The sequence below is a fragment of the Arachis hypogaea genome, chromosome 8, assembly GCF_003086295.3.
Source record: "Arachis hypogaea cultivar Tifrunner chromosome 8, arahy.Tifrunner.gnm2.J5K5, whole genome shotgun sequence".
NCBI lineage: Eukaryota > Viridiplantae > Streptophyta > Magnoliopsida > Fabales > Fabaceae > Arachis > Arachis hypogaea.
In genome coordinates this window covers 27,358,621-27,372,793 of record NC_092043.1, presented here as the reverse complement: position 1 = coordinate 27,372,793, position 14,173 = coordinate 27,358,621, and the positions used below count along the sequence as shown (strand labels likewise).

At 33.2% G+C, this 14,173-nt stretch overlaps 2 protein-coding genes across 4 annotated transcripts; one reads left to right on the top strand and one right to left on the bottom strand.

Annotated features, from left to right (window-relative positions):
• The first annotated feature begins 5,341 nt into the window (after positions 1–5,341).
• LOC112705164 (protein TRM32) lies at positions 5,342–9,687 on the top strand. The gene is made up of 6 exons (XM_025756016.3): positions 5,342–5,717; positions 6,094–6,174; positions 6,344–6,572; positions 6,930–6,994; positions 7,079–8,444; positions 8,645–9,687. The coding sequence occupies exons 3-6, from the start codon at positions 6,416–6,418 to the stop codon at positions 9,289–9,291; spliced, it is 2,235 nt and encodes a 744-aa protein (XP_025611801.1). The 5' UTR covers positions 5,342–5,717; positions 6,094–6,174; positions 6,344–6,415; the 3' UTR covers positions 9,292–9,687.
• LOC112706704 (outer envelope pore protein 16, chloroplastic) lies at positions 9,623–11,323 on the bottom strand. 3 transcript variants are annotated; one of them, XM_025758133.2, is made up of 6 exons: positions 10,931–11,323; positions 10,783–10,840; positions 10,502–10,533; positions 10,382–10,415; positions 10,224–10,291; positions 9,623–9,953 (listed from the first exon to the last, which is right to left on the bottom strand). In XM_025758133.2, the coding sequence occupies exons 1-6, from the start codon at positions 11,042–11,044 to the stop codon at positions 9,813–9,815; spliced, it is 447 nt and encodes a 148-aa protein (XP_025613918.1). In that variant the 5' UTR covers positions 11,045–11,323; the 3' UTR covers positions 9,623–9,812. The 3 variants fall into 3 exon arrangements, with proteins under 3 accessions (XP_025613918.1, XP_025613919.1, XP_072057789.1); XM_025758134.3 differs by having other exon boundaries at positions 10,789–10,840; XM_072201688.1 differs by lacking the exon at positions 10,502–10,533 and having other exon boundaries at positions 10,382–10,434; positions 10,779–10,840; positions 10,931–11,322.
• Between the last annotated feature and the right edge of the window lie 2,850 nt (positions 11,324–14,173).

Here is a 14,173-nt window from a genome sequence, read left to right as displayed (position 1 = left end):
ATAAATAGGCTGTTACCACATCCATTAAATGCATATGCAGTTTATGATATGCAGATAAACTGACCAAATAATGTAATGTTATCGCATCCACTACAGGAGAATACGTTTCTTCATAATCTATACCGGGCCTTTGTGAAAAACCTTGTGCCACAAGTCGGGCTTTATAGCGCACAACTTCATTTTTCTCATTTCGTTTTCTCACAAATACCCACTTATATCCAACAGGTTTTACATCTTCTGGTGTACAAACTACAGGTCCAAAGACTTCACGTTTTGCAAGTGAGTCTAATTCAGCCTTCATGGCTGCTTCCCATTTTGGCCAATCATTTCTTTGTCGACATTCTTCAACTGATCTTGGCTCAAGATCCTTACTTTCATGCATGATATCTAATGCCACATTATATGCAAATATTTCATTGACAATTGTCTTATTTCGGTCCCATTTTTCTCCTGTAAAGACATAATTTATCGAGATCTCATCATTTTCACAATTTTCAGGTACCTGAACGTCTTCTGGCGTTATATCAGAATTTTGGACAACTGCAGGTGTCTCTACCATGTCTTTTTCAACAGGAATATTATTTACCTCTTTTCTCTTTCGAGGATTTTTAACTTTGGAACCGACAGGCCTGCCACGCTTCTGGCGTGTATTTGCTTTCGTGGCAATTTGTCCTACTGGGACATCAATTCGAATTGGGGCATTTTTCGCCCTGCCACGCTTCTGGCGTGAATTTGCTTCAGTGGCTATTTGTCCTACTGGGACATCAATTCGAATTGAGGCATTTTCCGCTAGTATATAAGATTTGGTTATCCTCTTTGTATCGGAAAATGCATCAGGCAATTTATTTGCTATTCTTTGCAAATGTATAATCTTTTGAACTTCTAGTTCACATTGCCCTGATCGAGGATCTAAATGCATCAACGATGATGCATTCCAGTTAAGTTCCTTTTCAGGAAGTTTATTCTCTCCCCCTAATGTTGGAAATTTTGATTCATCAAAATGACAATCCGCAAACCGGGCTTTAAATACATCTCCAGTTTGTATCTCAAGATACCTCACTATAGAGGGAGAATCATATCCAACATATATTTCCAATTTTCTTTGGGGTCCCATTTTGGTGCGATTAGGTGGTGCAATGGGAACATATATCGCACACCCAAATATTCTTAAATGGGAAACATTTGGCTGCTGGCCAAAAGCTAATTGCATAGGAGAGAACTGATGGTAACTCGTTGGCCTCAAACGAATAAGTGCTGCGGCATGTAAAACTGCATGCCCCCAAACCGAGGTTGGGAGATTTGTTCTCATAAGCAAGGGTCTAGCAATTAATTGGAGGCGCTTAATAAGTGATTCTGCTAACCCATTTTGTGTGTGAACATAAGCTACTGGATGTTCAACACTTATTCCATTAGCCATACAATAAGCATCAAAAGCTTGGGAAGTAAATTCACCAGCATTATCAAGACGAATTGCTTTGATTGGATTTTCTGGAAATTGTGCTTTTAATCGAATAATTTGAGCCAGTAATCTCGCAAACGCCAGGTTGCAAGAAGATAATAAGCACACATGTGACCATCTCGAAAATGCGTCTATTAGGACCATAAAATATCTAAAAGATCCACATGGTGGATGAATAGGTCCACATATATCACCTTGAATCCTTTATAAGAATTCAGGGGACTCAAATCCAGTCTTTACTGGTGATGGCCTTAAAATTAACTTCCCTTGAGAACATGCAGCACAACAAAATTCACTAGATTTAAGAATCTTCTGGTTCTTTAGTGAATGTCCATGAGAGTTTTCAATAATTCTCCTCATCATGGTTGTTCCCGGATGACCCAATCTATCATGCCAAGTTATGAATTCATTTGGGCTAGTAAACTTCTGGTTTACAGTGGCATGTGATTCAATTGTACTAATCTTGGTATAATACAACCCAGATGAAAGTGAGGGTAATTTTTCTAATATAACTTTCTTATTTGAATCATGAGTTGTGATACATAAATACTCATAATTTCCCTCATTCATAGTCTCAATATGATATCCATTTCGGCGAATATCCTTAAAGCTCAACAAGTTTCTTCGAGACTTGGTAGACAACAGTGCATTATTTATTATAAATTTTGTTCCTCCGGAAAATAAAATTATAGCTCTTCCGGAGCCTTCAATCACATTGCCTGAGCCAATAATAGTGTTAACATATTCCTCTTTTGGCACAAGATGGGTAAAATATATATCACTTTTGAGAATAGTGTGCGAACTTGCACTATTTGCAAGGCATACATCTTCATTACATATCCTGCCATTCTCTTCAAAAACAAATAATAATAAAATGAGTAGTATGCACAGTTAAATTGAATACTTGATCAGAATTATTTTTCTAAGAAACACTGTACATAAAATAATGTCATATACTGAAATTTTATTTTAAAATTTGACACATTTAATAATTTTGAAATTCATAAACATTAATATTTCATTATTTATGTACATCACATTTGAAACTTAAATACATAGAAAATAAAACTGAACAATAAGTTCTTTACATTATTTATTTACATATATACTTCACAATCCCACATATTAAACTATTCCATCATTGATCAAATGACCAATATTTCCTTCAGGGTCCTCAAAGAAATCAGATACATCATAATGAGTGGTGAAGTTCTCAACATCATTTGAAACAAAATTTGTTTCCTTTTCTTTGTCGTTCTTTTTCAAAGATGCCTGGTAAAGATCGACTAGGTGCCTTGGGGTACGACAGGTACGTGACCAATGGCCCTTTCCACCACAGCGGAAACACTTCTCCTCGGTTGATTTATTCTGCCCGATATTCCTTTCTTTATCCCACTTCTGGTGAGATCATTTCTTTTGAACATAATTCTTTTTCCTTCCATAATTTTTCTTATTATTAAAACCTTGCCATTTACCTCTTCTGGGGTAATTTGCCACATTTACTTCAGGAAATGGGGCAGCGCCAGCTGGGCGCGCTTTATGATTTTTCAATAACAACTCATTGTTGCGTTCAGCAACAAGAAGGCAAGAAATTAACTCAGAATATTTTTTAAACCCTTTCTCTCGATACTGCTGCTGCAGGAGCACATTCGAGGCATGGAAGGTTGAGACGTTTTCTCCAATATATCATGATCAGTTATTTTTTCCCCACACAATTTCATTCGTGAGGTGATTTGAAACATTGCAGAATTATATTCATTTATAGATTTAAAATCTTGTAAACGCAAATGCGTCCATTCATATCGGGCTTAAGGAAGTATCACCGTTTTCTGATGATTATACCTTTCTTCAAGGTCTTTCCAAAGATCTGCAGGATCTTTTAATGTAAGATATTCATTTTTCAATCCTTCGTCAAGATGACGACGAAGAAAAATCATGGCTTTAGCTTTATCCTTCTGGAATGCATTATTTTCAGCCTTAATGGTATCTCCAAGATCCATTGAATCAAGATGGATTTCAGCATCTAATATCCATGATAAATAATTGTTTCCAGATATATCAAGAGCATTGAATTCAAGATGAGAGAGCTTCGACATAATGAAAATATTACCTGAGTCTTCCTAAAGATTTGATCAGAGTCTCGTGCTGATAACGTGTTGTAAAATAAAAGATATATATAAAATAAAGATGTATAAATGGAAGACTCTAGTATTAAAATAATTAGCTCAATAATAATTTATATATATACAAAGATAGAAAGAAGTATTAAAAATAAAGAGAGAGAGAATTGCATATGTTTATTATATCTATTTCAATATAATAAAGATGATTAATATTGCTATTAATATTATATGTAAAGAGTAATATAAAAGAGAATTTAGAATACTAATAAAATAAAAGAAGAGAAAGAGTTGTAGTAAAAATATAAAGAGAAGAGTATTTGATTGCAATATAAAGAGAGAAGTATTCGTAAGAAGTGAGAGAGAGAGTTCATTTGTTTACTGCTTTTCACTGTGTATATATTTGCATCAATTCATGCCTATTTATAGGCGTACAAAAGTAGTGTTAATTAATTTCATTCAGTATTGAAAAATGAATTCTCATCAGTAGTGAAAAGAGTGAACCGCCCATTAAATGGGCATCCACATAATCATGCTTATCTTAACACTACACTTCTAATTTCAACAATTAGAAATTTCACAAAATTTTTATTAATTCTTGAATTGGGTTCTTCAAATCCTTTAATTAATATATGGGCTTTCTAGTAGGCTCTCTCAATTACTTCTATATTGGGCCGATCATTTCTCTATTGGGCCTTGTTCGTCCCTTGATGGAAGCAATTCAAAGTTCGAATGGTTCATGACCAAAAACAATAGTTTGAATGGTTGACGCGGTCAAATTGTGCCTTTTTCCCCACGGAAGGCCCTATTTTTTGAAGGTTGATTAAATCCACTTAAGATTTGAATAAATATTATAGCCTTAGTAAATAACAAACAAGAAGACACCAAAAAAAAGTAATAATAATAATAAATAAATTACAAATAACAATAATACCAAAAAAAATTACAAATAACAAGAGTCTATTTTACAAAAATAATAATAATAATAATAAATAATTAATATATGGAGGATTCATTTTCATGCCCTGCTTAAAAAAAAAAAAAACTGGACCAATCAAGTGGAAAACAATAAGTATACCAACTGCATTTCAGGGTATATTAGGGGTATAAATATGATATATAGTTGAATTCTTCTCCATGGATTTATTGCTATCCCTTTCACGGTGGTCACTATTCTGGGGGTTGTGAAACTCTCTTTCTTTTACACAAGTTGTATAATATAATCATTAATAAGGATATATTTTTTTGGCATGACAAGTCTGAAATATAATTTATACTCAGCTTATCTATAAAACTTCTTTTTTAAATATTGTTATGGGATTGTGAAAACTTGGTTGAAAGAGTCACAACAAAGCAAGTAGTTAATTAGCGTATCTACTATGATTTGCCTTTACATAACAGAAACACACACTAATTGACTATTGACTACATCTTTGATTATACATTCCCTAATTAATTATTGTCAGTAAATAAATAAAAACACCCACACTGATCCGACACATCACACACAGTATATCGCAGTTTTAGCTTCAGTACTATGTTAGTACAAAATACACGCATGACGCAATCAGACTGTATTTACAGTTTACACGTTTTGATTTTGAATGAGAAAGAAGGAAAGTAAATAATTTGAAATATAATGTTAAATTATTAAAATACCAAATTTTTAGTTATCTGTAATTCAATAGTGAATGATATTTTATAGGAGTCACATAATTGCTTATAAATGTGATATTAGTAGTCAAAAAATATTTAATGGATTATCATATGCACACAAATGAGTAGATAATAATCAAAACATGAATGGAAGAAACTCATAAATCAGAACCTTGAATGTAATTTAGATCTGCCACAAATTAATTTTTGATTTATCGGAATAAAAAGTACCCTTAAAAAAATTCTTTAAAATAAAATTGAGAATAGTAGTAAATTTTGGCGGTCGTTGCTCGAGTTTATTAGTTTGGTTGTCATAATCACTGGTCAGAGAGAGAGATTCTTCATGTTCAGCTTCTTCAATTGGCGTCTGCTTTGTTTCTCTCTCTAAATCTAGAAGCTTGACTTGAAAGACTTTCCTTCCAATAAAAACCTTGTCTTTTTTCCTCTCTCTGCCTCATCAACCGCTACTTCAATTCATTCAGGTTAGACTTCCATTTTTTTTTTTTTTTTTTTTTGCATTCAGTTCTCTCTCAACTCCGATCCTATGCATGAACCTACCTTCTGTTTTTTTAATTACTTTTCTCCCGTTACCAATCTCTATATTAATCAATCAGCTGCATGTTTCTGTTAGTTTATTTCGATTGTTATGATCGCATCTATCCTCAGTTAATCTCGTGTGGCTCTAATCTGTCTTCATATAATATATATAACATTAATAATATTATAATATAATATATGAATATATGAATATTCGCTTGCTGTTATTAATTTTTTTTTATAAGTTTAAGTTATAATTAATTTCCATTAGATGGACGGTTTTTAAGTTTCTTCTTGTTACCATCCGTCTTTTGTTCACAGTTTTGGCAAACACCACACAGAAGATTTTTTAGCCAACCATGCATCTATCTTTCTTTCAGACGAAGATTGAAGAAAATTAAGGTTAGAGGACCTCTTCTCTTACATGAATGATTATTAAGAAAACTGGAAAAACAATCTAATAAACATGCATGCTCCAATTTCTGTTCAATTCTGCTCTCTTTTTCTTTTACATGTCCTTTTTTTCTTTATTATTTTATTTTTTTAATGTTTGATTACGGTGGTTTTGCAGGACTAGGCCTAGAGGAAGATATTGATTATTCAAAAACAAAAAACTAGAGAATTGAGATAAAGCGTGTTAGATATGGTAAAGCAATTGGTTTCGACAGAGAATTCCAGCCTTGAATTTAATCAGGATAAGAATAATCAAGGTTGCATGTGGGGTTTCTTTCATATTCTGGATTATCATCATTGGCATGTGAGAAAGGTGTTTGCTAACAAAAGGAAAAGACATGCCAGATGTAAGCACTTTTGCAACTCATCAATGCCTATATTTTTTGGTTTTAGATTGAAATTGAAATCATTGCAGCTGCCTTTACAATATAGAATGAGCTTTCCAGCTGCATTTATCATGAAAGGAATAATCTTCAATCATCAAAAGGTCAACATCATAGTAAAGAAATATATATAACTAGGCAATTCAATTATGTGTTAAATACAAACTATGGGTTAATCTTGATTAAATAAAGCAAATGCTTGAAAAATGAAAGCACATATGAAGATTGGGATTTGTAATGGAAATTCTGGCTCTGCATATCACATGAGATTGTTTTAACCTCTTCAATCTTCATGACCGTATTGTGTTGACCTATCTGCAGGTAAGAGGAACACCATTTTGCATAACCAAGGTGAAGAATATGTCCCAGAAGCAGAAACACTCCTAGTAAGCTTAAAACCTCATGCTCATGTTTTATAGTTTGCAGAACAACTCAATTATCTCATTGTTAACATGGATATACATATTCAGGTTGTGAAAGGTGGCGAAAAAGGCAAAAGGTACCACAAACATGAGAGAAAAGAACAAGACACAGAAAATAGGCTTAAAGAAGGAAACTACAAAGGTGAATATGCACTTCAAGTGGAGAAAGATGGCAAGAAAACAAAAGCTTCCCTTAACCATGAGAGTATACAAAAAAGGCCAAACAAATCTGATACAGACACTGCCAATGTGTTTAAGAATCATAGAGATGTTTTGGGGGTAGTTAAAGTGGAGAAGGATTTACTGCTTAAATTTCTAAGAGAATTAGATGCTGAAGGGAAAAACCTTCATCAAGCTTCTGACAACAAAGCAAGATTGACAAAATCAGGGTCATTTCCTTTAAGCTCATCTTCACAAATGAGAAGTATTACTCCTACTAGTACCTTGCAACACAAGAAAACCGAAGTCTGGGCCACTCCCAAAGAAGAAAGGTTGCTTGATAGTACTCAAACAACAAAACCAGTGCCTTTAGTGAGTGATCATGGCGTGCTTAGCGCCGGAGAACAAAAAACAGGCAATTCTCTGCGGCCATCTCATGGATTGAATCATAAAGGTTGGAACCAAGTTGTCATTCATCGTTTCAAAGTTATAAAGCATAAGATAAAGCATACTCTTTTGGAGTTCAGAAAAAATGGTCACCACAGAAATTCATCTGAATATAGCAGCATCACTAATGATGAGAAAGAGGTGCAAAGCTTAGATGAAGGTGTGGTTCGAGAGTACATAAGGAGCAAAAGCTTAAAGGAGACTAAATCTTCTGATTATGCTTCCAACAGACAGGAAGCACAACGAGTCGTAAGAAGAACATCGTCTCTGAACGAATCGATGGATAAATATACTCAGTTGTTTGAGAAAAGCTTCAACTCAGATGTCAAGTGGCACAGTTCAAAGTCCAAAAGCTTAAGATTGACAAATGAGGATAAGAATACAAGTGACCATGCTTCTAGGTTTTCCAGAAGCAATTTTTCACTGCCTAATATTGAGGCTTTAGGCTTCATTGTACACGAGGCACTTCTTGATATGAATGATAAAACAGATACAGAGGAGCCTGATAATAATGCTGAAAGAAAACTGGTGGAACTTCCTTCAAAGAGAGATAAATCAATTGATCATGTTGAAGAGACTGAAATCACAGAAACAGCTAAAGCTGGCAGTGGAGATATGAATCCAAGTCCCTCATCTAATGATCAGGTTGAAGACAAAATTGATGAAGCAGTTATCAGTGAGAAAGTGGAAGATAAATATGAATATGAGTCAGCTAGGGGAGATGGAATTTTTCCTCAAGAAAAAGAAGAAATAGGTATGGCTATCCATGAAACTAAAAGTGAAGCAGATGCAACCCACCATACAGAAGGTAATAAATTCATTTCAACATGCATGAGATTAACTTAGTATATCGTCTGTTCAAAACTTCAAATTAAACACCTTTCACTGGAATAATGTTGCATGCAATTTTGTTTCCTATCTTGATGCATGCCTTTTGCTTTCAAGTTTCAACTGCAACAACGATGGCTGAGGCTTTTTTTTCTTCTTCTTTTGGCCAAATATTTCCAGGTAGAGAATTGGATATTCAAGGATCTAGCATGGATGGATTGAAGACTGATGAGTTATCAATTAAAGAAAGTATATATTCTTCCCCGAGCTCGTTATCAAATGCGAATGATAATACAGAAAATGTCACAAACAAGAGCCCTGAGAAGATTTTCCTTGAAATAGGCAATGATTCCAATTTCAGATACGTGAAGGCCATTCTCCAATTTTCAGGTTTAATGGAAAATGAACAGATTCTAACGAGGCATACTATAGACCAGCGACTAAAGCCTTCTTTGATAATGGAAATGGAATCCTCTGTAGCGGAGAATACCAAAGCCTATGATCAACAGCTTCTTTTCAACCTAGTTGATGAGGTACTTCTTGATATATATGAGAGGTCATCGAATCAATTCCCAAGGCCCTTCGCCTTCAACTACCTCCTCCATCCTGTACCGAAAGGAGACTATCTTCTTAATGAGGTATGGTCCAGTGTTAAATCATACCTGAGCTTGAGGCCAGAGCTAGATCAGACATTAGACGATGTTGTGAGACGTGACTTGGCAAGAAGAAGTAGCTGGATGAACCTCCAGCAAGAAGAGGAGCAAGTTGCAATTGAACTAGAGGACATGATTATGGATGATTTATTAGATGAACTTGTCTTCTCATGAAGTTTTTCTAGACTATAGAATATAGATAGATAGATACATTGTCAATTTTTACAGAAGTCATGCTGCTTGGTTAACTAGATCATGGTTTTGTCACTGTCACCAAGCTTGTTCCCTGATTTCTTCAAGCCTATAGGTAGACCAAGCACACATGCATGTAGTCAAGCACTATTCTTACTGTTACCTTGTAGAGTCCTTTCATTCAGAATAGGACTCTATTCTCTCTTTCATATGTACATGAATTGGCTTTGTAAATAGGATTGCCTGCTAGATGTCATGTAGAGTTTGATGGTTGCATGCTGTGATTCATATTCTTGTACATGAGACTTATGGCTATAGTAAAGTGTAAAACACAATGTTATTAATGAAAACAGTGAACTATTAGTATCTTGCAAACAACTAATTGACATAAGTCATCAAAACACAGGTTTAGCAGACATCCAAATGGGTCCATCAACATTACCATGTAAACCAATATAGATCCTAACAGTAAAAAAACCAGTGAGATATACATTTTGGTTCATTCAGGTAAGGTAATTGATGAACTCTGCAGCAGTAGCAACTGCTGCACCCGTAATGGCATCCATGGCAATCCTATCTTTCTTATTGTTGTTGGCTGCGGAAACAATAGCCCCGGTTACTGCACCCCCAATCATTGCATTCTTCTGCATTGCATCCAAGTCCATCAAAAAAAGAAAAAAAAATTCAGATTCTCAATTGCTAAATTAACCAACAAAATGCACATCCAAAGTATAAATCAAAACCAAACTAGTAACCACAACTTCAGTCTACAACAACCAGACAGCATTATTCCACCATGTAGAATTGGCAATGTAAATAATTTGTACTTAGACTTTACACCATATATCATCTCTGAAACCAACGCCCAAAAATGTGTAATAACTATCATGGAAATGCTGATTGAAGAGAATTACCCAGTCTCTCTTGCCACGGATCCTCTCCACCCCATATTCTGTTCCAACGTATAATCCAGCTACAGTTCCTGTAAACACACCAAAATTGAACCAATACAGTGCATTATTATTTGATAAATGTAACATATGTATAATGCAAGACCAGCATTAATTCTTACCCCAATATGCACCCTCTTTACACATCTTCTTCAGCTGCAATAAACCAAAAACACTCTCTCTCATGAGCAAGAGCAAGGAATGTGTATTAAACTCAATGAATAAGGCATGGACTCACTTACCATTTTCTCAAAATCTCGACTTGAAATATTTCCTGGAACATTCATGTTCAAGATGTTGTTGGTGTTAGTCTCTGACAAAGACCATTTACAAACGAAAACAGAAACAACAGATAACACTAACACCGACCATGTAAATATATTTTATCAGATTTAAGAATGCAACATAGCATAGCCACACAAATATATGAGCCCCTTATGAATTGAATGATGAAGTATCATGTCACATCAATAAGATTATAATAATAAGAAAGAGAGAATGGATGGTGAGAAGTAATACCGACCCTTACCCTTTTGGAGGATATGATAGGTATCCTCAGCAGCTGCCCGGGTAGCTGCCACCTGAAAAAGAAGAACATCCTGGGATGAATTTGTTTAATTAAGGAAAGAAAATGATCGAAAGAAGAGAAGAGAAGAGAAGGAATCATATACGGCTCCGATCTTCAAAAAACCATCGACAGTAAGATTAAGGAATGGATTGCCCATGTCAATAACCACGTCGACCTTGGGCGAAGTTAGGGACCCTGAAAACCTGCTGTAAGGCATCTCTGATCTCTCTCTCTCTCTCTCTCGGTTTGTTATGATTATGAATGTAGTTTCACTCGCTCACTCACTCACACAATCACATGACATGGGGAATGGGGAAAGTGAAGTGAAGAGATTGGGTTGGGTGTGGAGAAGATCCATGTGTCAGTTAATTGCTTCGTACGCTTGGATTTGTCTACATACTAATTTTGTCTCTAACGATTCTTATAATATTATTGCTATTCAGATCCGAATTGAATGGACGTACCTTGTTAATTGTTATGCAAATGTATCAAGTAAAAAAACTAAGAACATACTACACGGGGTAATTACCAACCGATCTTTTAATATTGTGCATTTTTTGGAATAAATTAATCTGTCAGAAGGCCCAAAATCCACACTAAATTCAAAAAATGAAAGCCCCAATAAAACTAATCCATTATCATAAACATCCTCTTCCTCCAAAAAAAAAAGTCAAGAAAGTTGGCATTTGGCAGTGGCCACGAGAAGATTGGCTCTGGAAGGTAACAGAGGAACAACTGCAATTACTTTTTTAGCCTTTAGTCATTCATAAATTTTTAAAATTGTCTGTATGGTCAAGGGTAGGTGGTAGAAAAACGGCGATCACACCCTAATTTTAATTTTTTACATATAAATTATATATAAATTTTAGTTTTAGTTTATTGTATAAATATTTTATCTAACTCCGCTCTTATCTTTAGTGAAAATATTTTATTTACCTGTCTTGGATTAGTAATAATTTTTTATAATTAATGGGACAAAAAGTCCAAAAATATTACGTAGAAACTATTCTAAAAAAGGAGACGCTCATGGTATTAAAAAGAAAATAAGATGAAATACAGAAAGGTAAATTATAAAAGAAATGACAACCAAATTTCAGAAAGTGTCCATTAGATACTAAATGATCAACACACCAATTTGTTTCTCGAAATTCATGGTGAAACTTCTAATTTGAAAACTTGTTGAACCTGTCTTTAATAGCCATGATAAGTGTGTAAGTTTCATGGAAATCAATAATATCATTCAGATACATCGAAATTGTAACTCTTGAATCAATTTCAATAACAAAATTAACAATACCTAAATAAATAGCTAATTTCGTACCAAAAAATATGCTCCACAATTCAGCCATAGTTACAGTACAAACACTTAGATTGACGCTAAAACAAACTAAGAATTATCCTTTATAATTCCGCAAAATAAAAATTAACTTCATAACTACAAATCTAGTTACTTTTAAAATTTGACAAATGTCATTTTATTATTGACAAGTTAATACTTAATTATTTTTAGTCACCATTAATCAAACTATAGAGACATCATTATATGTCATTCTTATTATAAAATGATTATTAGGAATGTGATATTATAGAGTATTATCATACTTAATGGAGTATAGAACATTATTATATATAATGGAGTATAAAATATTATTAATTAATAGGATATAAATTTTTATAATATATTTTTATTAATTAATAAATAGGTTAGGTAAATAATATCTTATTATATTTTTTTATTTTACCAATTTTTTTGGTATTCCATCGGGGCCTAGGCCCAAAGAAAACAAAAAAGAATTATTGTTTAAACCCAATCTTACAAGGCCAGCTCTCTTACAATCTTCTTCTAATAATAATTTGAGGTCAGGAGAAAGATTATCTATAAAAGGCACTCCAATTGTATATTTAACTCCATTTTTTGCTATCCAATCTGAACAGCTATATATTTTACCAATTTTTAATTTTATCGAATGTTTACATATTGGAGTTTTTTTTTCCCATTAAACCAAACGGCTCAGTTAAAACTAGACAACGTAAACCATGGGGCTGCCCAAGGATTTAAGCCCTTTGTTATTAGATGCAAACTAACACAAGTAAAATTTTTTATTCTTTCATTACTTTTTTCTTGTCTGGAGTTTGCTGCATCATGGATTGTGGTTGTCGTTGATTAATTATGTGTCACAACTTTTGAGAGAGCGCTAAGATACTGTGATTTTATTTTCGTGCAAATTTAATTGTACAGTAGCTTTAATTTTGTTCTTTTTTTTTTTAATATCCATATCGTCAATATTAAAGATTTAAAGTGTTTTACGTGGTGGTAAGATACACATACATATTCAAAAAAGTATCTATTTATGTGTTGGAGAAAATCGATCCACAATTATTATTTGGGTGGCCGTCCCAAAATTTGTGACACTACTGTCAACGTTGCTCTTCATGCTATGCTGATTGTGATTTTATTAATGTTCATTTCTATTTTTTTTTTTTTGGAATAAAACAGACAGTTTGCAATGGCCACAAAGTTATTGGTAGGTGAATCTATGGATGCCGATGAACACGGATTGCTTATGTCTCTTGCACCTAGAAATACCCTATTTAACCACTGCAAAGCATTGAGATCGAGAAGCCAACCAAATATAAGGTAGAAATAGGAAATGGTTGTGGCCATAATAATTTTACAATGTAGAATCTCAATCTCCCCCAACTTGGCAGCTTCCTTTTTCTTTTTCTTTTTGTTTCTGTGAATACTATGGTATCTAAAAAATAGTGTCTATTTATGAAAAAAAGTTAAAAATTAATATTTAATTTAAAAAATATAAAAATAAATTATTTTTAAAAATTTAAAACTTACCACAAAAAATAAGTTAAACAACAATTGACAAGCACCATATAACTTCATGTAAAATTTTACAATGTGCCTTTTAAATTTTAAGAAAAAGAAAAAACCACTTTAGAATAATCTATACATTCTTTTTCTTTTTCCTTTTCTTTTTTTTCCCTTTCTCCAAATATATTCATATCACATATATTAATAAATGGGTCGAATTCCATTCAAATATTATATATATTTGTCCCTTCTTAATTAGCGTTCTTTGTAGTAAAATATCTAAATTATCCTTAAAATTGCACCGTGTCTCTACACTATTAACATCTTTATTGATAATATTTACCGTCTTAATCATTAAAAATGTAAGGAAAAAAAGCTAATTTCGGGTGAAGTTTACCTATAATTTGAAATTTTAAGTTTTGGTGTCCTTGAAATTATATACAATGATTACTATGAAAAGAATATGTACAGAAAATCATATTTTATATTAGTTAATATTATTTACTTTTTTTAATTAATTTT